At 42.8% G+C, this 25872-nt stretch overlaps 1 protein-coding gene across 1 annotated transcript in view; it reads left to right on the top strand.

Annotated features, from left to right (window-relative positions):
* dnah10 (dynein axonemal heavy chain 10) overlaps nucleotides 1–25872 on the top strand; it is a 330367-nt gene that overhangs the window by 37007 nt on the left and 267488 nt on the right. The window contains exons 9-11 of the mRNA XM_060844124.1: nucleotides 1429–1619; nucleotides 6015–6213; nucleotides 23394–23588. Coding sequence (XP_060700107.1) covers nucleotides 1429–1619; nucleotides 6015–6213; nucleotides 23394–23588 — 585 coding nt within the window. The remainder of the gene's footprint in view (nucleotides 1–1428; nucleotides 1620–6014; nucleotides 6214–23393; nucleotides 23589–25872) is intronic.

Below are 25872 nucleotides of genomic sequence, written 5' to 3'. Positions count from 1 at the left end.
ATGCAAAAATCTCAGCCAGAGCCCCCACAATTTTTCCTCTAGCCTCTTGCAATGTTGTGTATATATCTGGTCAGGACCAGAAGATTTATCCACCTTTATACATTCTAATAGGTCCAACACTCCTTTACCGTGATATGGACTGTCTCCACGATATGACCACTAACTTCCCCAAGTTCTCAAGTTTTCATGTCTTTTTCCATGGTGAACACAGAGGAGAAATATTCATTAAGGACTTCTGCCATCTCTTGCCGTTCCACACATACGTGTCTGTTCTTGTCCTATTCTCTCTAGTTATTATTTTTCCACTAATATAGTTCAGGTGGATTAGTCATGGGAATTGTAGGGATCAGGGAGGGGAGGGGAGGGGAGGGGAAGGGAGTCGGGGTGGAATGCTCTTCGCTGAGTCAGTGTGAGTTGATACATTGTGGAGCTGGAAAAAGCACAGCAGGTCAGGCAATATCTGAGGAGCAGGGGAATTGATGGTTCAATTGGGACCTTTCATCAAGACTCCCCTTCTACGTTCAAAAAAACACTATCTTCAGAGAGTTAGTGTGGACTTGCTGGGCGGAATGGTCCATTTCCACACTGGAAGGATTCAAAAAAAGAAGTTATGATGGGAAGTGGGTGTCTGAAGTGTAGATTAAGTGGTCAGAGTGTGAAAATGGCAGAACAATAGTGTGTTGAACTGCAAGACAGGAAAGAACAGATGGTGCTATTGGAGTGGGCAGAGGGGAGAAAGGATGTGGTGACAGAGAATGTACAAGTAAAGCTAAGGAAGGGAAGGAATGGGAGTGAGTCTGCCATCTTGTATGTTCTCCTGGTATGACAAATAGCCTTTGGTTTAATGTCTGATGACCAGCCAGCACCATTGACAGAACAAATACTGGATTAAAAAAATGCGATTTTCCCACAACAAATTTTATTGATTGTTTGATTATATTTTCATCTCAAATTTTAAATACTTTTTGGCTGTCTATACCTCTTTCTTCATCATTCCTATCATTTGTTTTCTAAATGCTCTTTTGAGGATGTCTGAATAGCTGAATTCCTGTTTCTTTAGTGTAGAGCTGAGATATTCCCCTTTCCAGCAAAGTCCCCCTCTTACAAACTTTTGATGAAGTGAAGTGTGCCCAGTCATGTAAATAGTGAGCTTTGAAGTGACTTGGAGAAATTAATGTTGACCATTTCCTGTGGAAAGATTTCCAAATAGTTATGCCTTGAATCTTCCCATGATCAAAGATGATTGTGTAAATCTTGCATTCGTGAAGCTGACTAACTTATTATATTATACAAAATAACTTGTTTTCCAATGATACTCTTTCTGCTTTTGATTCACTGATATTCTTTGTTACCTTAAACAAGACTGCTGAGCAGGACTCATGTTCACACTGTTTATGTTTATAAATGACATTTGTTTACACGTATTAGAACCTAGCACATGGATCAAGATTTCAAGTTGTTATGGATACAATTCCTTCGATGATGAATGCCTTGAGGATGGTTTGGATTATTTCTCGCCACTACAACAAGGATGAGCGAATGGTGCCCCTTATGGAAAGGATTGCATGGGAAATTTCACAAAGAGTCCGTAAAGTAATCAATGTACGGACAATTTTCCAGTAAGTAACTTCAATATTATTCAGAATTCTATGAATGTGTGGAAATATGTGTACCTGTTAGTATCTAGTGTAAAAGTTGCTGTTGGGATGACTCTTTTAGTTGGATTACCTTAGGTTCTTTTATACCACAACAATAGCAATTTGCATTTATGTAGCCTCTTTAAGATGGAAGATTATCTCAAAGTGCTTCACAGAGGCACAAGAAGATAAAAGTAGATTGCAAACCAGGAAGGAAATATTGGAAAAGCTGAATCAAAGTTTGGTCATAGAAGCAGATTTTACTGAAGTTCTAAGAGTTATAGAGTGAGAGGCAAAGGACGTTAGAAGATGAAATTTGGAGAATGTGGCAAACGAGCTAAAGGCGCAATCATCAGTGATGAACAGAGAGCATTGAAAAATTGCTGTACTATTGCAACATACTCTTTAGTTTCTTTTTAGATTACCTTGCTGTTTGTTTTGAATTAGTGGAATAGGTGCAATTTTTTTAATATACAATCTCTACAGTGTGGAAACAGGCCCTTTGGCCCAATAAGTTCACCCAAACCCATTCCCCATTACTCTATATTTACTCCTGACTCATGCACCTAACCTACACATCCCTGAACACTATAAGCAATTTAGCATAGCCAACTCACCTAACCTACACATCTTTGGATTGTGGGAGAAAACTGGAGCACCCGGAAGAAACTCCACGCTGACATGGGAAAAATGTGCAAATTCCATAGAGACAGTTGCCTAGTATTGCAATTGAACCCTGGTGCTGTGAGTCAGCAGTGCTAACCACTGAGCCACGTGCTAGTTTTTATGGTTGTTACTGGAGAGGATTGTGGGGTGTTCCAATGAACTTATATTTAAGTGAATTATGTAGCAGCCTAGTTGAAAATTGTCAAAATAATGAGAATGAACAAGTTTCAAAGTTAAACTAAGCAATGAATCTTGACCAATAAATGGTACAATAAGAACAAAAGTACCGATATGAGAATGCTCTCACTGAGTGGCAAATTGGTCTGGGAATGGTGCATGGTAAAATGGGAGAGAAATTGGACGTGAGGAAGGCTATGGGGGGCCAGTTGTGTAATCCATGAGGTGAGCTGAAAATGCGTTGCTGGAAAAGCGCAGCAGGTCAGGCAGCATCCAAGGAGCAGGAGATTCGACGTTTCTGAAGAAGGGCTTATGCCCGAAACGTTGAATCTCCTGCTCCTTGGATGCTGCCGGACCTGCTGCGCTTTTCCAGCAACACATTTTCAGCTCTGATCTCCAGCATCTGCAGACCTCACTTTCTCCTCCTAATCCATGAGGTGAATTTGGTAAGACACAATGAGACATTGTGGCAGCAAATCTTCCAAAAACCTTGTGCAACTTGGACCTATCCAAAAAAAAACACAAGGTTTAGCCCAGAGTTCATGATTCACAACATAGGTAAATTCCAGTGAGGAAAAAGGTTATCGAACCACAGTTAATAGATAAAATTAAGCTTCATATCAAATTAAAAGAAAAAAGTATATAATGTGGCAATAATTCCAGCTGAATTAGAGGATTTGGAATGTTTTAATTACCAATACGTTTTAAAGAAGGAGTAAGTCAACCATAATGGCAAACACGCACGTAATATGAAAACAGACATTAAGACCTTCTTTATATATATATATCTAGAAAGGAAATGAGAGTTCAAAATGAACATAGGCCCCTTCAGAGAATGGTGAAATAATAATGGGAAAGCAGGAAATGGCAGAGGAGTTGAGTAAATACTTTGCATCAGTCTTTGTGGTAGAGGACCCTAACAGCATTCCAAGAATACTAAAAAAATCAAGGGGCCCAAATAGGGCAGGATATAAACACAATAACTATCACTAAAGAAAAGTACAGTACTAGGAAAACTAATGTAGCTAAAGATGGATAAGTCTCTGAATCTGATGAATTGTATCCTGGGCTATTCAAGGAAATAGCTACGGGGATAGTGAATTCACTGGTTTTAACTTGAAAGAATCCTTAGCTTCTGGAAAAGCCCCAGAGAACTGAAAAATGGGCAGTGGGATACCTTTATTTAGAAAGGGACAGTGACAAAAAAATGGGTAACTATAGGCTAGATATTTAACATGGTCATAAGGAAAATGTTAGGATGTAAAGAACAGAGCATTTGAAAATACAGAATGTGAATTCAGGATTCGCTAACTAATAGAAGACAGTTCTGAGGAAGAGTGGCCGGACTCAAAAGACACCGGAGCAGAAATTAGGCCATTCAGCCCATCGGGTCTGCTCTTCAGGTCAATCATGGCTGATAAGTTTCTCAACCCCATTCTCTTGCATTCTTCCTGTAATCCCTGATCCCCTTGATACTCAGGAACCTATCCATCTCAATCTTGATTATACTCAATGACCTGGCTGCCACAGCCTTCAGTGGCAACGAGTTCCATAGATTTACCACTCTCTGGCTGAAGAGGTTTCTCCTTATTTCAATTCTAAAAGGTCTTCCCTTTACTCGAAGACTGTGCCCTCGGGCCCTAGTCTCTTCTACCGATAGAAACATCTTCCCAACATTTACTCTGTCTAGGCCATTCAATATTCTGTGTGTCTCAGTTAAATTCCCTCCATCCTTCAAACTTCCATTGAATATAAATTCAGAATCCTCAAATGTAGCTCATATATTAAGCTTTTCATTTGTGGAACTATTCTCAAGAACCTCCTTTGAACACGATCCAAAGCTAGCACATCCTTCCTGAGATATGGGGCCCAAAACTGCATACAATACTTCAAAACTGACCAGAGCCTTATAGATCCTCAGAAGTACATCCCTGCTTTTATCTTCAGTCCTGTCAAAATGAATGCTAGATATTGGGGAGGGGGGAGGGAAGGTTTCTATATGGAGGGAAGATTGAATAGCTTGGATCTGTAATCATTGGAGCTTAGAAAATTGAGAGGTGACCTCTCATATAAGGTATTTAACAGTCTAAATATGGAGAGATTGTTTCTGCTTGTGGGACAGTGTGGGAGCAGAGAGCATAATCTCAGAGTTAGGGAGTTTCATTTTTAAGATAGTATTATGGACCAAACCAAACCCCCTTAAGTATATCAGAGAGATAGTCGAGATCATAACCCTTATCTTATTTAAAGGCATTGTACAGTGGTATTCCTGATGTAATCTGATTGGTTACACTACTTAGGTTTAAGCAAAACACATTTTTTCCTTACACTTAGTTAAAATGCAAACATAAGAAAGATGAAACAAAAACAGAAAATGCTGGAAAAGCTCAGCAAGTCTAGTGGCATCTGTGGAGAGAAATCAGAGTTAAAGCTTTGGATCCAGTGACCCATCCACAGTTCTTTTGGTTTGTATTTAAAAAAATCAATAGAGTTCCAATAACTCTACTGGAAAACTTAACAGAAAAATAAATTACTTAACTGCTAACAGTTCCAAAATAGTAACATCCCATAAATGCATTCTTGGCAAAGATATCTCTCAACCTTCTTCTCTCCTCCAGTCCAGAAGGAAAGAACATCAAGAGAAAACTCGGGCAGAGAGAAAGAACTCAAATGTTATGCTATAGCAGGAAGAGATAGATGGCAGCTACAAAACAGTTTCAAATATCTCAGCTATGACTGAAAACTAAACTAAAACTCTGGTTCTGTGAAAGCCTGACTCCTCCCATTCATGCTGTTTCTATTGTTCCAACTTTAGATAAAGACCCCAAGGCCTCACAAGCTGTTTACTTTATTGGCTTGGAACAGACTGCTCTTTGCCTTGTCAACCAGGACAAAAGTACACCTTTTAAAGCCAAAGTATTGTCAACAGAGACAACAGAGTTGAGGAGGAGTTTTCTCTCTGAGTTAAAAAAAATCACACAACACCAGGTTATAGTCCAACAGGTTTATTTGGAAGCACTAGCTTTTGGAGCGCTGCTCCTTCATCAGGTGGTTGTACTCCACAACCACATGAATATGGAGCAGTGTTCTGAAAGCTAGTGCTTCCAAATAAACCTGTTGGACTATAACCTGGTGTTGTGTGATTTTTAACTTTGTTCACCCCAGTCCAGCACTGGCACCTCCAAATCATGTCTCTCTCAGACGGTAGTGGAACTGTGGAACTTTTTGCTGTAGAGACATGTAAAGACTGGGTCATGAAAAAATTTTCATGGCTATGATCAGGGAATCAGTTATGGGCAAAAGTCAGGTAAGTGGTGTAGAGAGGATTATCAGATCAGTCATGATCATTGAGTGACAGAGCAGACTCAGAGGGATGAATGGCGCATTTCTAATTGTAAATCTCATTGTCTTATGGCTTTACAGTCTCTATAGTCCTTGTTAGGTGTAACGCTCACATAAATAACAGCCAGCAGTGTTAAGGTATTCTTCCCTTTCCTTTGTAATCTGATCAAGACCAACATCTTTATTTAAAAGGAGGAACTCAGCTTCTGCAAGACAAAGTGTTTCAGAAGCCAAACGCACACTTCAAGTATGGAAGGACTCATACTTTGATATCCGTGCTAAAATTGAAGCTTCTGGAAGAGATCAGCGATGGGAATTTGATCGAAAAAGACTATTTGAGAATACAGATTACATGATTAACATCTGTCAAAATATTTATGAAATCTTACAGGTATGCAAGTGAAAGAAAAGTGTCTTCTTATGTTCTGATTTAGGTGAAATTGTTTTGGTTTTTAAGGAATATCCTTTTTTGAAAATATTATTGTTATTTAGAGTCTGAGAGTTATAGAGCTGTACAGCACGGAAACAGACCCTTCATCCATGCCAACCAGATATTCTAAATTAATCTCAACCCATTTGTCAGCATTTGGTCCATATCCCTCTAAACCCTTCCTATTCATAAAGCCATCCAGATGCCTTTTAATATTGCAATTGTAACATACTCCACCAGTTCCTCTGGCAACTCGTTCCATGTATGTGCCACTATTTGTGTGAAAACGTTTCCCCTTAGGTTTCTTTTAAATCTTGCCCCTCTCACCTTAAACCTATGTCCCCTAGTTTTGGACTCCCCCACCCTGGGGAAAAGATCTTGGCTATTCACCCTATCCATGCCCCTCATGATTTTATAAACCTCTATAAGGTCACCTCTAAGCCTCCGATGCTCCAAGGAAAATAGACACAGTCTATTCAGCCTCTCTCTATAGCTCAAACCCTCCCACCATGGCAGTAGTTTAGTGGGTGATTACAATAGCTACTGGTCAACTCTTTTTGGACGAGAGCATGATGTAGTGTGGTCTTTTCTTTCCTGATTTGTTCATGGAATGTGAACATAATAACTAGGAGCAGGAGTAAGCTGTCTGGCCCTTCGAGCCTGCTCCACCATTCAATAAGATCATGGCTGACCTTTTTGTGGATTCAGATCCACTCTCCCGCACTTTCACCATATCCCTGATTTCCTTTATTGTTAAAAAAAATCTACCTTAGCTTTAAAAGCATTTACTGAAGTAGCATCAACTACTTCACTGGGCAAGGAGTTCCATAGATTAACAATGCTCTCAGTAAAGAAGTTCCTTCTCAATTCAGTCCAAAATCTGCTCCCTCTAATTTTGAGGCTATGCCCACTTGTCCTAACTTCACCTGCAGTGGAAACATCCTCTCAACTTCTATCTTATCTATTCTCTTAACAAGTTTATATGTTTCTATAACATCCCCTGAATTGCAATGAATATAATCCCAGTCTACTCGGTCTCTCCTCGTAAGCCAACCCTCTCAACTCCAGAATAAACCTAGTGAACCTCTTCTGCACCCCCTCCAGCGCCAGTACATCCTTTCTCAAGTATTTATGAGTCAGTGTTTCTCGTCAATCCAAATTGTCCAGAGGGCAACTGAGAGTAATGTGGTTCTGGAGTCACATGTAGGCCAGGTAAGGTTGGCAGATTTCTTCCCTAGAGGACATTAGTGAACTACATTTTGCCAGAGTGGCGAGGAGAGAGGGAGTGGTGAAGCGAGGGTTGCCGGGAAGGGTGAGTTTACCAGCATTAAAAGGGACTTACCTCGGGAGACGGGCCTCCATTTGCTGAGAGGTGCGAGGGAGGAGCGAAGGACTTCTGGGAAGTCATATATTTGTGTAATTGCGTTACCTGAAACACTACTCGGGTAGTGTCTCCCACTCATCCTCCTCCTCTAACCAAAAAAAAAGGTTCTGTGCACCAGATTGGTAAGGTAATGAATTTATTTTTTATTCCTTATTTTTCAACAGTCTCTTTGGGAATTTAGAATAGTGGGAATGGTGGTGAGGGCAGTTGAATGTTCCTCCTGCAGCATGTGGGAGGTAAGGGTCACCACTAGTGTCCCTGCTGACTACATCTGCGGGAAGTGCACCCAACTCCAGCTCTTCAAAAACCACAATAGGGAGCTGGAGCTGGAGTTATTGGGAGACAGAGGGGGTTATTGAGAGGAGTTACAGGGAGATAGTCACTCCCCAGGCACAAGAAAAGGGCAGATAGGTTACAGTCAGGGGACGAAAAGGGAACCGACAGGCAGTGAAGGGATCCTCTGTGGCCATTCCCCTCAACAATAAGTATACCATTTTGGATACTGTTGGGGGGGAGTCGACTTACTAGGGGAAAGCAGTAGAGCACAAGGCTCTGACACAGAGTCTGTCCCTGCTGCTCAGAAAGGAAGGGGAAAGAGGAGCAGAGGAGTAGTCATTGGGGACTCCTAGTTAGGGGGACAGATAGGAGGTTCTGTGGGGACGAGAGAGACTCACGGTTGGTGTGTTGCCTCCCAGGTGCCTGGGTTCGTGATGTCTCTGATTGTGTTTTTGGGATCCTTAAGGGGGAGGGGGAGCAGTCCTAAGTCGTTGTCCACATAGGCACCAACAGCATAGGTAGGAAGAGAGATGGGGATTCAAGGCAGAAATTCAGGGAGCTAAGATGGAAGCTTAGAGCTAGACAAACAGAGTTGCTGTCTCTGGTTTGTTGCCCGTGCCATGTGCTAGTGAGGCGAGGAATAGGGAGAGGGAGGAGTTGAACACGTGGCTACAGGATGGTGCAGAGGGAGGATTTTGGATTCTTGGATAATTGGGGCTCTTTCTGGGGTAGGTGGGACCTCTACAAGCAGGATGGTCTTCATCTGAACCAGAGGGGTACCAGTATCCTGGGGGGGATATTCACTAAGGCTATTGGTGTGGGTTTAAACTAATCCAGCAGGGGGATGGGAACCAAAATTGTAGTTCATGTATAGAAAAGGTTGAGAGTAGGGAGGTCCAAAATCAAGTTTCAGGGACGCAAGATGGCACCAGCAAGCAAGAAATTGGTTTGAAGTGCGTCTACTTCAACGCCAGGAGCATCCGGAATAAGGTGGGTGAACCTGCAGCATGGATTGGTACCTGGGATTTCGATGCTGTGGCCATTTCGGAGACATGGATAGAGCAGGGACAGGAATGGTTGTTGCAGGTTCCAGGATTTAGATGTTTCAGTAAGAACAGAGAAGATGGTAAAAGAGGGGGAGGCATGGCATTGTTGGTCAAGGACATTATTACAGTTGCAGAAAGGATGTTTGGGGACTCGTCAACTGAGCTGAGGTTAGAAACAGGAAAGGAGAGGTCACCCTGTTGGGAGTTTTTTATAGGCCTCTGAAAAGTTCCAGAGATGCAGAGGAGAGGATAGCAAAGATGATTCTCGATAGGAGTGAGAAAGACAGGGTAGTTGTCATGGGGGAATTTCAACTTTCCAAATATTGACTGGGAATACTATAGTACGAGTACTATAGATGGGTCAGTTTTTGTCCATCGTATGTGTAGGAGGGCCTCCTGACACAGCATGTAGACAGGCCAACAAGGGGCAAAGCCACATTAGATTTGGTACTGGGTAATGAGGCTGGCCAGGTGTTGGACTTGGAAGTAGGTGAGCACTTTGGTGATAGCGATCACAATTCTGTTATGTTTACTTTAGTAATAGAAAGGGATAGATGTGTACCACTGGGCAAGAGTTATCTCCACAGACATCATTTACTGCATCCGCTGCACCCGATGAGGCCTCCTCTACTTTGGGGAGACAGACTGTCTACTTGCGGGACTTTTCAGAGAACACCTCTGGAACACCCGCACCAACCAACCCAACTGCCCTGTGGCCAAACACTTTAACTCCTCCTCCCACTCTGCCAAGGACATGCAGGTCCTTGGCCTCCTCCATCGCCAGACCATGGCAACACGATGCCTGGAGGAAGAGCACCTCATCTTCCGCCTAGGAACCCTCCAACCACAAGGGATGAATGCAGATTTCTTTAGCTTCCTCATTTCCCCTCCCCCCACCTTATCTCAGTCCCAACCCTCGGACTCAGCACCACCTTCTTGACCTTGCAATCTTCTTCCTGACCTCTCCGCCCCCACCCCCTCTCTAGCCTATCACCCTCACCTTAACCTCCTTCCACCTATCGCATTCCCAACACCCCTTCCCCAAGTCCTTCCTTCCCTACCTTTTATCTTAGCTTGCTTGGCACACCTTCCTCATTCCTGAAGAAGGGCTTATGCCCGAAATGTCGATTCTCCTGCTCCTTGGATGCTGCCTGACCTGCTGCGCTTTCCCAGCAACACATTTTTCAGCTCTGATCTCCAGCATCTGCAGTCCTCACTTTCTCCCGGTTGGGATTTATCCTAGGATCCTCTGGGAAGCCAGGGAGAAGATTGCTGAGCCTTTAGCATTGATCTTTAAATCGTCATTGTCTACAGGAATAGTGCCAGAAGACTGAAGGATACAAATGTGGTTCCCCTGTTCAAGAAGGGGAGTAGATACAACCCAGGTAATTATAGACCAGTGAGTCTTACTTCAGTTGTTGGTAAAGTGTTGGAAAAGGTTATAAGAGATAGGATTTATAATCATCTAGAAAAGAATAATTTGATTAGGGATAGTCAGCACGGTTTTGTGACGGGTAGGTCATGCCTCACAAACCTTATTAAGTTCTTTGAGAAGATGACCAAACAGGTAGATAAGAGTAAACCAGTTGCTGTATATGGATTTCAGCAAGGCGTTTGATAAGGTTCCCCACAGTAGGCTATTGTACAAAATGCGGAGGAATGGGATTGTGGGAGATATAGCAGTTTGGATCAGTAATTGGCTTGCTGGAAGAAGACAGAGGGTGGTGGTTGATGGGAAATGTTCATCCTGGAGTCCAGTTACTAGTGATGTACTGCAAGGGTCGGTGTTGGGTCCACTGCTGTTCGTCATTTTTATAAACAAACTGGATGAGGGCGTAGAAGGGTGGTTTAGTAAATTTGCAGACAACACTAAAGGTCGGTGGAGTTGTGGGTAGTGGCGAAGCATGTTATAGGTTACAGAGAGACATAGATATGCTGCGCAGCTGGGTTGAGAGGTGGCAAATGGAGTTTAATGCAAACAAGTGTGAGGTGATTCACTTTGGTCGGAATAACCTGACTGCAAAGTACTGGGCTAATGGTAGATTCTTGGTGGTGTAGATGAGCAGAGAGATCTTGGTGTCCAGGTACACAGATCCTTGAAAGTTGCCATCCAGGTTGACAGGGTTGGTAAGGCGGCATACAGTGTTTTAGCTTTTATTAATAGAGGGATCGAGTTCAGGAACCATGAGGTTATGCTACAGCTGTACAAAACTCTGGTGCAGCCGCACTTGGAGTATTGTGTACAGTTCTGGTCACTGCATTATAAGGAGGATGTGGAAGCTTTGGAAAGGGTGCAGAGGAGATTTACTAGGATGTTGCCTGGTATGGAGGGGTCGTCTTGCGAGAAAAGGCTGAGGGACTTGAGGCTGTTTTCATTGGAGAGAAGAAGGTTGAGAGATGGCTTAATAGAGACATGAAAGATAATCAGAGGGTTAGATAGGGTGGTCAGGGAAAGCCTTTTTCCAAGTATGATGATGGCAAGCATGAGGTGGCATTGATTTAAATTAAGGGGTGATAGATATAGGACAGATGTCAGAGAGTATTAAGGGTATGGAATGCTTTGCCTGCAACGGTAGTAGATTCACCAACTTTAAGTACATTTAAGTTGTTATTGGACAAGTATTTGGATGTACATAGAATACTGTAGGTTTGATGGGCTTCAGATTGGTATGACATGGCGGCGCAACATCGAGGGCCGAAGGGCCTGTACTGCGCTGGAATGTTCTATGTTCTATGTACATGGGTTTTTATTGCAATCAACAGTAGTTACATGGTCACCATTAAATTAGCTTTTCTAAATTCCAGAATTTTTGAATTAAAGTTTACCTTCTGCCATGATATGATTTGAACCCAATATGCCCAGAACACTAACTTGGTAGTTCATACAATGTACAATGGAGGTGGGGCCAACATTTCCAGCCATGATGTAGTCCCATTTCAAAATCATACACTTTGTCCTTATTTTTAAATATTTGTGTTATAATTCTCTGTGCTTATCATCTAGACTAACAATTGTATATAAGTATCTCAGACCCATTATTGTTGTAGTGTCAGTGCCTTGCAGTGCAATGTCACTGGTTAGAGACTGTAATTATAAATGAAAGATTTACAAAGACAGTATTTGATTCTAAATAAAGAGAGGGATATAAAAGTTAAAGATCTGTATGCAAGAGTTTTAATGCATTACTCCCAATTTCCTACAAACTGTTCATATTTCATAAAGACAGGAACATTATTGTTGGTCATGAATAATATACTATTATGTGTAACATAAGCCTGTTCATTTAATGTCACAAAATCCAAAGTAATTAAATAGGCAAACCTGATTGGAAGCTAATTGTTATACAAGTTCAAGTTTAATGTTCAGAAATATTTGTATACTGTCAATTCCTTCCTTGGGGAGAAAAATAGTGAGAGATTTATTTCCTTTTCCTATACTTTTTTTGTAGAATTGTTGTGGCAGTTTGGTCAGGTATTAGAGTGGAGAGGAGTGTGGAATGATCTGGACCACCATTTCTTGTTAATGGTATCTATAGCCCAAAAAGAAATGCTTTCATTGCATACATTAGGATAATATCACCAAGACACACGGTCATAATTAACAATACAATCAAGGGCTTTGTTTCTTTTGGGCTACAGAAACCATCTCCTTCTATCCTATGCAAACTCATTCTTTCAAAAATGCTGTTCTATGAGAAAGAACAATTGTGACATGTCACATTGTGATTTACAAGGGAAGGAGTGAACAAGAATTGTCAATAATCTGACAATTTATAAGGGAAAGGACACTTAGCTGTACCTCTGTATTCTTATCCAGTATGTCATTTCCTCCAGAACTTCCTAATTCACGAAATATAGCTTCTTTCGCACCGTCCCCTTCCTGGCTATTTTCAATGCAACATTATTGACTATGTCTTCAGTACCCTAAACTTCACACCCTCTCAAATTTGCCAGGCCACCTATGTCTTCATACCTCTTTTAATATTGTACTTAAAATATATTATTTGTGATCAAGAATTTGATCAGTCCTCCTAAAATATTTGACTCATCATGCACCATGCACATCTCCGTGATGTTCTCTGAGACATTTTTCAGCATTAAATGGACAATATAAATTCAGGTTGTCCTTGCCAGGAGTGAGTATGGTCAATGTATGAAATGGTCTTGTTCTGTTTTGTAGATTTCTTTGATAAGCTTCTTGGCTTGCTTACTTTTTCAGTGCTGTTTAACTAGTCTGGTGAAAACGAAACAAAACTTACATATCTTTGCTTCACTTGAAAACATGAGCATGGCAATCCACAGTTTGCTGCTGCCACCCTGACTCTTTCATCTTTCTGAATTGAAACAATAAACATTGTAACTGTTTTTTAAAGTAGATAAGTATCTGCTGCAGTATGTATTTTAAAGATATAGGACATAGAACATTACAGCGCAGTACAGGCTTTGGGCCCTCGATGTTGCACCACCCTGTGAAACCAATCTGAAGCCCATCTAACCTACACTATTACATTCTCGTCCGTATGCCTATCCAGTGATCATTTAAATGCCCATAAAGTTGACCTACAACTGTTGTAGGCAGTGCGTTCCATGCCCCTACTACTCTCTGCGTAAAGAAACTACCTCTGACATCTGTCCTATATCTATCACCCCTCAATTTAAAGTTATGTCCCCTTGTACTAGCCATCACCATCTGTGGAAAAAGGTTGTCACTGTCCACTCTAACTAACTCCCTGATTATCTTATATGTCTCAATTAAGTCACCTCTCAACCTTCTTCTCTCTAACGAAAACAGCCTCAAGTCCCTCAATCTTTCCGCGTAAGACCTTGCCTCCATACAAGGCAATATTCTAGTAAATCTCCTTTGAACCCTTTCCAAAGATTCCACATCCTTCCTATAATGCAGTGACTAGAACTGTACTAAATACTCAAAGTGCAGCCGCACCAGAGTTTTGTACAGCTGCAGCATCACCTCATTGTTCCAAAACATTATCCCTCTATTATTTATAGCTAACACACTGTATGCCTTCTTGATAGCCCTGTCAACTGGGTGGCAATTTCAGAGATCTATATACATGGACACTGAGATCTCTCTGCTCATCTACTCTACCAAGAATCTTACCATTTGCCCAGTAGTCTGCATTCCTGTTACTTCTTCCAAAGTGAATACCTCACGTTTTTTTGCATTAAACTCCATTTTCCACCTCTCAGCCCAGTTCTGCAGCTTATCTATGTCTCTCTGTAACCTACAACATCCCTCAGCACTATCCACAACTCTACTGACCTTAGTGTCATCGCAAATTTACTGACCAATCCTTCTACATCCTCATCCCGGTCATTTATAAAAATGACAAATAGCAATGGATCCATAACAGATCCTTGCAGTATATCACGAGTAACTGAACTCCAAGATGATTAGAGACATTAAATCAGTACTTTTCATCAGTATTCACTCAGGAACAGGACACTGTTGCTGATGTGAATATGGAATCACAAATAATTAGAATGGATGCCCTGGAAATATGCAGGGAAGAGGTTTTGGGAATATTGGAAAGGATGAATATAGATAAGTCTCCTGGGCCTGATGGCATTTACCCCAGGATCCTATGGGAAGCTAGGGAGGAGATAGCAGAGCCATTGGCCTGGATTTTTATGTCGTCATTGTCAACGGGAATAGTACCAGAGGACTGGAGGATAGCAAATGTGGTCCCATTGTTCAAGAAAGGGAGTAGGGATAGCCCTAGTAACTATAGGCCAGTGAGTCTGACTTCAGTGGTGGGCAAAGTCTTAGAAAGAATGGTAAGGGATAGGATTTATGAACATCTGGGTAGGAATAACGTGATCAGGGATAGCCAGCATGGTTTTGTGAAGGGCAGGTCGTGCCTCACAAACCTTATTGAGTTCTTTGAGAAGGTGACTAAGGAAGTGGACGAGGGTAAAGCAGTAGATGTTGTGTATATGGATTTTAGTAAGGCGTTCGATAAGGTTCCCCATGGTAGGCTAATGCTAAAACTTCGGAGGTATGGCATTGAGGATACATTAGAGGTTTGGATTAGGAATTGGCTGGCTGGAAGGAGACAGAGGGTAGTAGTTGATGGATTATGTTCATCTTGGAGCGCAGTTACTAGCGGTGTACCACAAGGATCTGTTTTGGGACCATTGCTTTTTGTTATCTTTATAAATGATCTAGAGGAAGGACTTGAAAGCTGGGTAAGCAAGTTTGCGGATGACACAAAAGTCGGTGGAGTTGTGGATAGTGAGGAAGGAAGTGGTAGGTTACAGCGGGATATAGATAAGTTGCAGAGCTGGGCGGAAATGTGGCAAATGGAATTCAATGTAGCTAAGTGCGAAGTCGTTCACTTTGGTAGGAATAACAAGATGATGGATTACTGGGCTAATGGTAGGCTACTTGGTAGTGTGGATGAGCAGAGGGATCTTGGTGCCCATGTACACAGATCTCTGAAAGTTGCCACCCAGGTAAATAGTGCTGTGAGGAAGGCATATGGTGTACTGGGCTTTATTGGCAGAGGAATTGAGTTCCGGAGTCCTGAGGTCATGTTGCAGTTGTATAAGACTCTGGTGAGGCCTCATCTGGAGTATTGTGTGCAGTTTTGGTCGCCATACTATAGGAAGGATGTGGAAGCTTTAGAACGAGTGCAGAGGAGGTTTACCAGGATGTTGCCTGGAATGGTAGGAAAATCTTATGAGGAAAGGCTGAGGCACTTGGGGCTGTTCTCATTGGAGAAGAGAAGGTTTAGGGGAGATCTGATAGAAGTGTATAAGATGATTAGGGGTTTAGATAGGGTAGATACTAAGAACCTTTTACCGCTAATGGAGTCAGGTGTTACTAGGGGACATAGCTTTAAATTAAGGGGTGGTAGGTATAGGACAGATGTTAGGGGTAGATTCTTCACACAGCGGGTTGTGAGTTCATGGAATGCCCTGCCCGTATCAGTGGTGAACTCTCCTTCTTTATGGTCATTTAAGCGGGCATTGGATAGGCATTTGGAAGTTATTGGGCTAGTATAGGTTAGGTAGGATTCGGTCGGCGCAACATCGAGGGCCGAAGGGCCTGTACTGCGCTGTATCCTTCTATGTTCTATGATCATTTCTCACCAACCACCCTTTGTCTTCTTTCAGCCAGCCAATTTCTGATCCAAACCATTAAATTTCCCTCAATTCCATAGCTTCGTGTTTTGTGCAATAGCCTACCATGGAGAAACTTATCAAACCTCTGACTGAATTCCATACACAGGGTAAAAAATGAGGTCTGCAGATGCTGGAGATCACAGTTGAAAATGCGTTGCTGGTTAAAGCACAGCAGGTCAGGCAGCATCCAAGGAACAGGAAATTCGATGTTTCGGGCATAAGCCCTTCATCAGGAATGAGGAGAGGGTGGCAAGCAGGTTAAGATAAAAGTCAGTCTGTTTGGCCTAATGGGTAAGGCACTGGCCTCCTAAAGTAGGGGTTGTGGGTTCAAGTCCCATCTGGGGTGTCTGACTCTTCCTTGCGTGCCCTCCAACCGCAAGGGATGAACTCGGATTTCTCCAGTTTCCTAATTTCCCCTCCCCCCCCACCTTGTCTCAGTCGGTTCCCTCAACTCAGCACCGCCTTCCTAACCTGCAATCTTCTTCCTAACCTCTCCGCCCCCACCCCACTCCGGCCTATCACCCTCACCTTGACCTCCTTCCACCTATCACATCTCCATCGCCCCCCCCCAAGTCCCTCCTCCCTACCTTTTATCTTAACCTGCCTGCCACCCTCTCCTCATTCCTGATGAAGGGCTTATGCCCGAAACGTCGAATTTCCTATTCCTTGAATTCCATACATACCTCATCAATGGCTTTACCTTCATCCACCTGTTTGGTCAACTTCTCATAGAACTCAGTAAGATTTGTGAGACACAACCTACCCTTTGCTATAAGGGATAGTGTTGACTATCCCTAATCAACTTATTCCTATTGAGATGATTATAAGCCCTATCTCTTATAACCTTTACCCACAACCGAAGTAGGGTTGTCTCTACTCCCCTTCTTGAACAAGGGAACAACATTTGCTGTTCTCCAGTCTTCTGGATAAAGTAGACAAAGGTGACATAAAGATCAAAGCCAAAGGCTTGGCAATCTCCAACCTGGCTTCCCAGAGAATCCTAGGATAAATCCCATCCGGCCCAGGGGATTTATCTATTTTCAGACTTTCCAGAATTGCTTCCTCCTTGTACACCTCAATCCCATCCAGTCTAGTAGGCTATTTCTCAGTATTGTCCTCGACAACATTGTCTTTTTCCAATGTGAATACTGACGAAAAATATTCATTTCCCACTTCCCCTATTTCCTCTGACTTCATGCAAAGCTTCTCACTACTGTCCTTAATTGGCCCTAATCTTACTCTTATATATCCCTTATATACCTATAGAAAGCTTTAGTGTTTTCCCTGATCCTATCCACCAACAACAACTCATACCCCTCCTGACTCTTTTTAGGTTTCCTGGCTACTTTGTAACTCTTGGGCACCCTAACTGAGCCTTCACATCTCATGTCTTCTCATGTCTTTGTCTTCCTCTTGACAAGAGATTCAACTTCCTTAGTAAACCACTGCTCTTGCGCTTCACAACCTCCTCCTTGTCTGACAGGTACAGACTCATCAAGGAGACACAGTAGCTGTTCCTTGACTGAGCTCCACATTTCTATTGTGCCCATCCTGAAGTTTCCTTCTGCATCCTAAATCTTGTCTAATTACATCATAATTGCCTTTCCCCCAGCTGTAGCTCTTGCCGTCCGGTGTATACCTATCCCTTTCCATTGCTAAAGTAAACATAACTGAATTGTGATCGCTATCACCAAAGTGCTCACCTACCGCTAACTCTAACACCTGGCTGGATTCATTACCCAGTACCAAAGCTAACATGGCCCCGCCCCTCGTTGGCCTGTCTACACACTGTGTCAGGAAACCCTCCCACATACAATGGACAAAAGCTGACCCATCTAAAGTACTTGAACTATAGTGTTCCCAGTCAATATTTGGGAAGTTGAAGTCCCCCATAACAACCACCCTATCATTCTTGCTCCTATTGGGAATCACTTTTGCTATCCTTTCCTCTACATGCCTGGAACAATTCGGAGGCCTATAGAAAACTCCCAACAGGGTGACCTCTCCTTTTCTGTTTCTAATCTCAGCCCACACTACCTCAGTTTACGAGTCCTCAAACATCCTTTCTGCAGCCATAATACTGTCCTTGACTAACAATACCACATGTCAACCTCATTTACCACGTTCTTTGTTCTTACTGAAACATCTAAATCCTGGAACCTGCAACAACCATTCCTGTCCCTGCTCTACCAATGTTTCTCAAATGGCCACAACATTGAAATCCCTGGTACCAACCCATGCTTCAAGTTCACCCACCTTATTCCGAATGCTTCTGGTGATGAAATAGATAACTTCAAATCAACTTCTTGCTTGCTGGTGCCTTCTTGTGAGTCTGACACCTTATTTCGGACTTCCCTACTCTCGCTCTCTTGTGCATTTGAACTACAGTTTGGGTTCCCATCCCCCCTGCTGAATTAGCTTAAACCCACCCAAAGTGTATTAGCAAATTTCACACCCCAAGATATTGGTACCCCTCTGGTTTAGGTGAAGACCATCCTGTTTGTAGAGGTCCAAAACACCCAGAAAGAGCCCCAATTATCCAGGGATCCAAAACCCTCCCTAAAATCCTCCCTCCTGCACCATTCCTCTAGCCATCTGTTCAACCCCTGTCTCTCCGTATTCCACGCCTCGCTAGCACATGACATGGGCAACAAACCAGAGATAACAACTCTGTATGTTCTAGTTCTAAGCTTCCACCCTAGCTCCCTTGAATTTCTGCCTTAAATCCCCATCTCTCGTCCTACCAATGTTGTTGATGCCTATATGCTCCCCTCCTCCGCAAGGATCCCAAAAACATGATTAGAGACATCACAAATTCTGGCACCTAGGAGGCAACACACCAACCGTGAGTCTTTCCCATTTCCACAGAACCTCCTGTCTGTTCCCCTAACTATGCAGTCCCTGATGACTAATGCTCTGCTCTTCTTCCCCTTCCTTTCTGAGCAACAGGGACAGACTCTGTGCCAGAGACCTGTGCCCCATTGCTTACTCCTGGTAAGTTGCTTCCCCTAACAGTGTCCAAAATAGTATTCTTGTTGTTGAGGGCAATGGTCACAGGGGATCCCTGTATTGTTTGCCGGTTCCTTTTCTGTCCCCTGATGGTAACCCATCTGCCTTTCTCTTGTACCTGAGGAGTGACTACCTCCCTGTAACTCCTCTCAGTAACCCCTTCTGCCTCATGAATGATCCAAAGTCCATCCAGTTCCAGCTCCAGTTCCCTAACGCGATTTTTGAGGAGCTGAAATCGGGTGCACTTACCGCAGATGGCAGGGACACTGGTGGTGATCCTTATCTCCCACATTCTACAGGAGGAATATTCAACTGCCCTAACCTCCATTCCCATTATTCTAAATTCCCAATAAATTTAGCCTACAGAAGGCCTACTGAAAACTAAAAGAGAGGGAAAAAAGAGACTAGTCACCTTACCAGAGCAGCGTTTTTTCATTAGAGGAGGAGGATGGGAGACCTTCCTGATTAGTGTTTCAGGTAAAGCAACAGCCCAAATATAAAGCCTCACTTACCCAGCAGGCCCGTGTCTATTCCTGCTCAGCGTGCACTTTGCCTATACATGAAGTACGTTTTTACACTTTACCTCTACCTTCCCTTCAGGCCTCTAATCTTCGCTGTCGCTCCTCCCATTGCAACTGCTGCCAAGAAAATGAAGCAAAATGAATGTTACAGGCTAGGACAGCTTTTATTGCCTGCCTCTAATTGTTATGGAATTTGAACAAAACTTATGGGATGGGGTAGAATTTAAAAAGCTGAAAATGGATGAGATGTCTTGATGGTGTAGAAGTGCCTGGAGGTACGTGGTACCGCAATTTAAGAAAAGTGGTAAGGAGAAGCCAAGGAACTATAGACCGGTGAGTCTGACATCAGTGATGGGCAAATTGTTGGAGTGAATCCTGAGGGACAGGATTTTATTTGGAAAGGTAAGGACTGATTAGGGATAGTCAGCATGGCTTTGTGTGTGGGAAATCATGTCTCACAAACTTGATTGAGTTTTTTGAAGAAGTAACAAACAGGATTGATGAGGGCAGAACGCGGACGTGATCTATATGGACTTCAGTAAGGCGTTCGACAAAGTTCCCCATGGGACGCAGGTTAGCAAGGTTAGATCACGTGGAATACAGGGAGAAATAGCCATTTGGATACAGAACTGGCTCGAAGGTAGTAGAAGACAGAGGGTGGTGGTGGAGGATTGCTTTTCAGACTGGAGGCCTGTGACGAGTGGAGTGCCACAAGGATCGGGACTGGGTCCACTACTTTTCATCATTTATATAAATGATTTGGATGTGAATGTAAGAGGTATAGTAAGTAAGTTTGCAGATGACACCAAAATTGGAAGTGTAGTAGACAACAAAGAAGGTTACCTCAGAGTACAATGGGATCTAGATGTGCTGACAAATGGGACTAGAATAAGTTAGGATATCTGGTCGGCATGGACGAGTTCGACTGACTGTTTCCGTGCTGCACACTCTGTGACTCAGGGGAGCTGATAAAACATACCCATGAGAAATCCAGTGGCAGGCTAGTAAACAGCTGCAGGATTGCCATAAACAAACAGCGGAAAGGAATGACTGGAAAGCCACAATAAAATATATGCAGTACTTGTATTTTTAAAAATGAGAAGCCATAAAATCTAACAGTTAAATTAATTAGATTAGATTACTTACAGTGTGGAAACAGACCCTTCAGCCCAACAAGTCCACAACGACCTGCCGAAGCGCAACCCACCCAGACCCATTCTTCTACATTAACCCCTTCACCTAACACTACAGGCAATTAAGCATGGCTAATTCACCTAACCTGCACATTTTTGGATGGTGGGAGGAAACCGGAGCAAACCCACACAGGCACGGGGAGAATGTGCAAACTCCACACACAGTCAGTCACCTGAGGCAGGAATTGAACCTGGGTCTCTGGCGCTGTGAGGCTGCAGTGCTAACTGCTGTGCCACCATGCTGCCTAATGTAAGGAAAATGTGAGAAGTCGTGTATACAGTCTTGCATACCTATTCAGTCAGTTAATAAAATTATGGCTGACTCTCAACTTCACCGTCCTGACCTATGCCTAAATTGCTCCATTTACAGACTGGTAAGCTAGAGGAGATACTTGTTAGGAAGGAAGATGTGTTGGGCATTTTGAAAAATTTGAGGATAGACAAGTCCCCCGGGCCTGACAGGATATATCCTAGGATTATGTGGGAAGCAAGAGAGGAAATTGCAGAGCCGTTGGCAATGATCTTTTCGTCTTTACTGTCAACGGGGGTGGAATCAGGGGACTGGAGAGTGGTGAATGTTGTGCCCCTGTTCAAAAAGGGAATAGGGATAACCCTGGGAATTATAGGCCAGTTAGTCTTACTTCGGTGGGAGGCAAAGTAATGGAAAGGGTACTGAGGGATAGTATTTATGAGTATCTGGAAAGACACTGCTTGATTAGGGACAGCCAGCCCGGATTTGTGAGGGGTAGGTCTTGCCTTACAAGTCTTATTGAATTCTTTGAGGAGGTGACCAAGCATGTGGATGAGGGTAGAGCAGTGGATGTAGTGTGCATGGATTTTAGTAAGGCATTTGATAAGGTTCCCCTTGGTAGGCTTATGCGGAAAGTCAGGAGGCATGGGATAGTGGGAAATTTGGATCGAGAACTGGCTAACCGGCCGAAGTCAGAGAGTGGTGGTAGATGATAAATATTCAGCCTGGAGCCCAGTTACAAGTGGAGTTCCGCAGGGATCAGTTCTGGGTCCTCTGCTGTTTGTAATGTTTAATAATGATTTGGAAGAGGGAGTTGAAGGGTGGGTCAGTAAATTTGCAGACGATATGAAGATTGGTGGAGTTGTGGATAGTGAGGAGGGCTGTTGTCGGCTGCAAAGGGACTTAGATATGATGCAGAGCTGGGCTGAGGAGTGGCAGATGGAGTTCAACCCTGTCAAGTGTGAGGTTGTCCATTTTGGAAGGACAAATAAGAATGCGGAATACAGGGTTAACGGTAGGGTTCTTAGTCAGGTGGAGGAGCAGAGGGATCTTGGGGTCTTTGTTCAAAGCTCTTTGAAAGTTGCCACTCAGGGTGGATAGAGTTTGTAAGAAGGCCTATGGTGTATTAGCGTTCATTAGCAGAGGGATTGAATTCAAGAGTCATGAGGTGATGTTGCAGCTGTACAACATGGTAAGGCCACATTTGGAGTACTGTGTGCAGATCTGGTCGACTCACTTTAGGAAAGCTGTGGAAGCTTTGGAGAGGGTGCAGAGGAGATTTACCAGGATTTACCAGGATGTTGCCTGGAATGGAGAATAGGTCGTACGAGGATAGGTTGAGAGTGCTAGGCCTTTTCTCATTGGAACGGCGAAGGATGAGGAGTGACTTGATAGAGGTTTATAAGATGATCAGGGAAAGAGATAAAGTAGACAGACAGAGACTTTTTCTCTGGGTACAACAGAGTGTTACAAGGGGACATAAATTTAAGGTGAAGGGTGGAAGGTATAGGGGGGATGTCAGGGGTAGGTTCTTTACCCAGAGAGTTATGGGGGCATGTAATGCGCTGCCTGTGGGAGTGGCAGAGTCAGAATCATTGATGACCTTTAAGCGGCAATTGGATAGGTACATGGATTGTTGCTTAAGCCGAAGGGCCTGTTCTGTGCTGTATTGTTCTATGTTCTATTTCCTTATAAATTCACATTCTACATTATATCAGAAATTATAATCGGAAAAGAAAGACACAAAAAGTATCTTTAGATACAACAAGAATTTATATTGTACAGACACATACATGCAGGTTTATTTTAGATACAAGATAATAAACAGTTACTCTGCAGATGTGACACATATGTAATAAAACTGCAAAAAACTGGATGCTATAAATCAGAGACCAAAACAGAAATTGCTGGAAAAGCATAGGAGGTCTGGCAGCATCTAGGGAGAGAAGTTAGGTTTAGCATTTCGGTTTCAGTGACACTTCCTCAGTTCTGAAACATTAACTCTGATTTCTCTCCACAGATTCTGCCAGACCTACTGTGCTTTTTCAGCAATTGCTATTTTTGTCATAACAAATGTATTTGTTTGAAACTCTGCAGCATATATTCGTGGTAGCTGTGCCACCCCAGAGTTTGTAATGCTGCTTCTTGTTCATCTTTTGTACATTCTCATTGGTGAAAATTCAGTAAGTCATGACTAGGTAATAAGTGGAAATTTTATTGTCATGAAGAAATTTCTTTTTCTGTTAATCATTATAAACATCAGAGCAACACAGATTAAATAAAGAAAATCACATTATGATCTTGTTAAATCAACAGATACGAGAAGAATTTTACAACATATTTGGACCAGAACTAAAGGCTGTAACTGGAGACCCTAAGCGGATTGATGATGTAGTAAAAAGGGTTAATGACCTGGTTGTACCTATTGTGCAGTTATCCTTTGATTTGTTTAACATTCGTCACAGCCAAATGTGGAAGGTTGTTATGGAGGATTTTGACACACAGGTTCAGGTATAGTAATATTGAAAATATGTTTAATGATTGAATTGTTTCAACTTTTTAATGTTGAAATTTGCTTCATATTAAGGCATTAATTTTTAAAAACTCTCACAAAGAGGAATATTGGTGTGCAGAAATAGGTAAGTTTGCTGCTTATTTTTCAACTTGTTATCGAATATTTCTAGGCCATATTTTATTTCCGAGGTGAAGGATCTGCACTGACAACTTTTATTATTTAAATAATGCAAATAGTCTTTCAAGGAAGTGGAAAATAGTAATAGACCTTATGCTGGGATCACATGAAAACCATTGCTCAGGTGACCCAATCTGCTTTGAATTTTATTGGTGTCAAAGGGAAAGGTCATAGATCTTTCATTGATGCGATTTCCAGATTTTGCATCAGTATTTACTGTGGAAAAGGATATGGAAAATACAGAATGTAGGGAAATAGATGGTGACACCTTGCAAAATGTCCATCTTACAGAGGAGGAAGTGCTGGATGTCTTGAAACACATAAAGGTGGATAAATCCACAGGACCTGATCAGGTGTACCCTAGAATTCTGTGGGAAGCTAGAGAAATGATTGCAGGGCCTCTTGCTGAGATATTTGTATCATCGATAGTCACAGGTGAGGTGCTGGAAGACTGGAGGTTGGCTAACATGGTGCCACTGTTTAAGAAGGGTAGTAAGGACAAGAACTATATAAGGGAACTATAGACAAGAGAGTCTGACGTGGTGGGCAAGTTGTTGGAGGGAATCCTGAGGGACAGGATGTACATGTATTTGGAAAGGCATGGACTGATTAGGGATAGTCAACATTGCTTTGTGCGTGGGAAATCATGTCTCACAAACTTGATTGAGTTTTTTGAAGAAGTAACAAAGAGGATTGATGAGGGCAGAGCGGTAGATGTGATCAATATGGAGTCTAGATTAGAGTGGAGCTGGAAGAGCACAACAGGTCAGGCAGCACCCGAGGAGCAGGAAAATCGATGTCTCGATCAAAAGCCCTTCATCAGGACTCCTCATCAGGACATTTGCCGATGATCTATATGGCCTTCAGTAAAGCGTTTGACAGGTTCCACATGGGAGACTGATTAACAAGGTTAGATCACATGGAATACAGGGAGAACTAGCCATTTGGATACAGAACTGGCTCAAAGGTGGTGGTGGAGGGTTGTTTTTCAGACTGGAGGCCTTTGACCAGTGGAGTGCCACAAGGATCGGTGCTGGGCCCTCTACTTTTTGTCATTTACATAAACAATTTGGATGCGAGCATAAGAGGTACAGTTAGTAAGTTTGCAGATGACACCAAAATTGGAGGTGTAGTGGACAGCAAAGAGGGTTACCTCAGATTACAACAGGATCTTGACCAGATGGGCCAATGGGCTGAGAAGTGGCAGATGGAGATTAATTCACATAAATGCGAGGTGGGAAAGCAAATCTTAGCAGGACGTATACACTTTATGGTAAGGTCCTAGGGATTGTTGCAGAACAAAGAGACCTTGGAGTGTAGGTTCATAGCTCCTTGAAAGTGGATTCGCAGGTAGATAGGATAGTGAAGAAGGCATTAGGTATGCTTTCCTTTATTGGTCAGAGTATTGAGTACAGGAGTTGGGAGGTCATGTTGCAGCTGTACAGTACTTTGGTAAGGCCACTGTTAGAATATTGCATGCAATTCTGGTCTCCTTCCTATCAGAAAGATGTTGTGAAATTTGAAAGGGTTCAGAAAAGATTAACAAGGATGTTGCCAAGGTTGGAGGATCTGAGCTACAGGGGGAGGCTGAACAGGTTGGGACTGTTTTCCCTGAAGCGTCGGAGGCTGAGGGGTGACCTTATAGAGGTTTACAAAATGATGAGGGGCATGGATAGGATAAATAGACAAAGTATTTTCCTTGGGGTCAGGGAGTCCATAACTAGAGGGCATAGGTTTAGGGTGAGAGGTGGAAGATATAAAAGAGACCTACGGGGCAACATTTTCACACAGAGGGTGGTATGTGCATGGAATGAGCTGCCAGAGGAAGTGGTGGAGGCTGGTACAATTGCAGCATTTAAAAGGCATTTGGAAGGGTATATGAATAGGAAGGGTTTGGAGGGATATGGACTTGGTGCTGGCAAGTGGGACTGGATTGGGTTTGGGATATCTGGTCGGCATGGATGGGTTGGACTGAAGGGTTTGTTTCCATGCTGTACATCTCTATGACTCTAGGTGGAAGCTATGCATATTTTACTCCTCTTACCTTTTGCTCCAGGTTGCATGCCTGGTTGTTGGGATATGATTTCATCGCTGCCAGCACCC

Source organism: Hemiscyllium ocellatum, chromosome 24 (assembly GCF_020745735.1).
Source record: "Hemiscyllium ocellatum isolate sHemOce1 chromosome 24, sHemOce1.pat.X.cur, whole genome shotgun sequence".
In the NCBI taxonomy this organism is placed as follows: Eukaryota; Metazoa; Chordata; class Chondrichthyes; order Orectolobiformes; family Hemiscylliidae; genus Hemiscyllium; species Hemiscyllium ocellatum.
The sequence above is the reverse complement of the archived record's forward strand: the minus strand, read 5'-3'. Positions and strand labels throughout refer to the sequence as shown.